The sequence below is a fragment of the Monoraphidium neglectum genome, assembly GCF_000611645.1.
Source record: "Monoraphidium neglectum strain SAG 48.87 unplaced genomic scaffold scaffold01247, whole genome shotgun sequence".
NCBI classification, from domain to species: domain Eukaryota; kingdom Viridiplantae; phylum Chlorophyta; class Chlorophyceae; order Sphaeropleales; family Selenastraceae; genus Monoraphidium; species Monoraphidium neglectum.
The window spans coordinates 1,160-2,194 of record NW_014012381.1 but is presented as its reverse complement, the minus strand read 5'-3'; the positions used below and the strand labels follow the sequence as shown (position 1 = coordinate 2,194).

The following is a 1,035-nucleotide window of genomic DNA, read 5'->3' as shown; positions in this document are numbered from 1 at the left end:
AGCTGACCGTCCGGCACCGCCTCATACGCATGGCCTCACTGGTGGGCATGCTGGCCGGCTGGGAGTCGCTTTGTGGGGATGCGTGCGGCTGGCTGCGCTCGGGGATGTAAACTCAGGCTGCCTACAGGGGCAGCCCGGCACCGTGGAAGCACTTCAGTAGCTTTTGCGCAAGCACTCGCGTCTCCACCCCTCTTGCCCACGCCATGTCCCTGCTGCTGACCGTCCAGCTTCCACCCGCCCTCCGTCCTCAATTGCAGGTTCGCATGCAGCAGGCGCCGTCGCTCCAAACGCAGCACTCAGCATCGTTCCGCTCCGCGAGCGCGACGGCCGGCGACAGCAAATTCACCATCATAGAGCGGGAGGCCAGCACCCGGCGCCGCGCGCCGCCGACGCGGGCACGCAGCGGCGGCGAGGCGGACGACATGGATGACGCGCTCGCGCGCGGTGCGGGGTCGGTGTCGCAGCAACGCACGCAGAGCGGCAGCGATCACAAGCAGCAGCGCGACCAGCGGCGCGGCGGCAGCGTCAGCGCGGCGGTGCCGGCGGTGCCGCTGCTCGCGGCGTGCGACGACCCGGTCAGCCTGCTGGTTGGGCTCGGCGCGCTGCTCGTGCGCGGCTTCGGGGGCCCTGTCGCAGCCGCGACGCGCGCGGAGGTGGAACGGCGCGCGTGCGCGCTGCTGCGGGTGCCATCGATCACGGGCGAAGCAGGGGCGCGTGCCGCGCGGCGGGGGTCGGTGGTGGGGGACGCGCCCCTGGCCGCCGCCGCGGCTGCGGAGGCTTGAAGCCGCTGCACTCGTCTCCTTTTCACACAAATGCGGCAGGGCGCAACAGTGCTCCGCCCCGCCGCGCGCCCGACCCCAGGGGGCGCACGCGCCTGGTATACATGCAGGCGCACCGCGGGCTGGCGAGTGATGGTAGTCTTCAGTTGTTCTTCAGTTTAGTAGCCTGTTGCAGGGGCAGGCCGAGCTTCTGTGCGACCTGAGGGCTCCGTTTGTTCATTTCTGCACGTAGCAGTTTGAAAACCAACCCCGTCGA

General features: G+C 70.0%; 1 protein-coding gene across 1 annotated transcript; it reads left to right on the top strand.

The window, feature by feature from the left end:
- Nucleotides 1-263: 263 nt before the first annotated feature.
- MNEG_7172 (hypothetical protein) lies at nucleotides 264-782 on the top strand (the record flags this gene model as incomplete). Its single annotated transcript, XM_014044353.1, has 1 exon — nucleotides 264-782. The coding sequence occupies one exon, from the start codon at nucleotides 264-266 to the stop codon at nucleotides 780-782; it is 519 nt and encodes a 172-aa protein (XP_013899807.1).
- Between the last annotated feature and the right edge of the window lie 253 nt (nucleotides 783-1,035).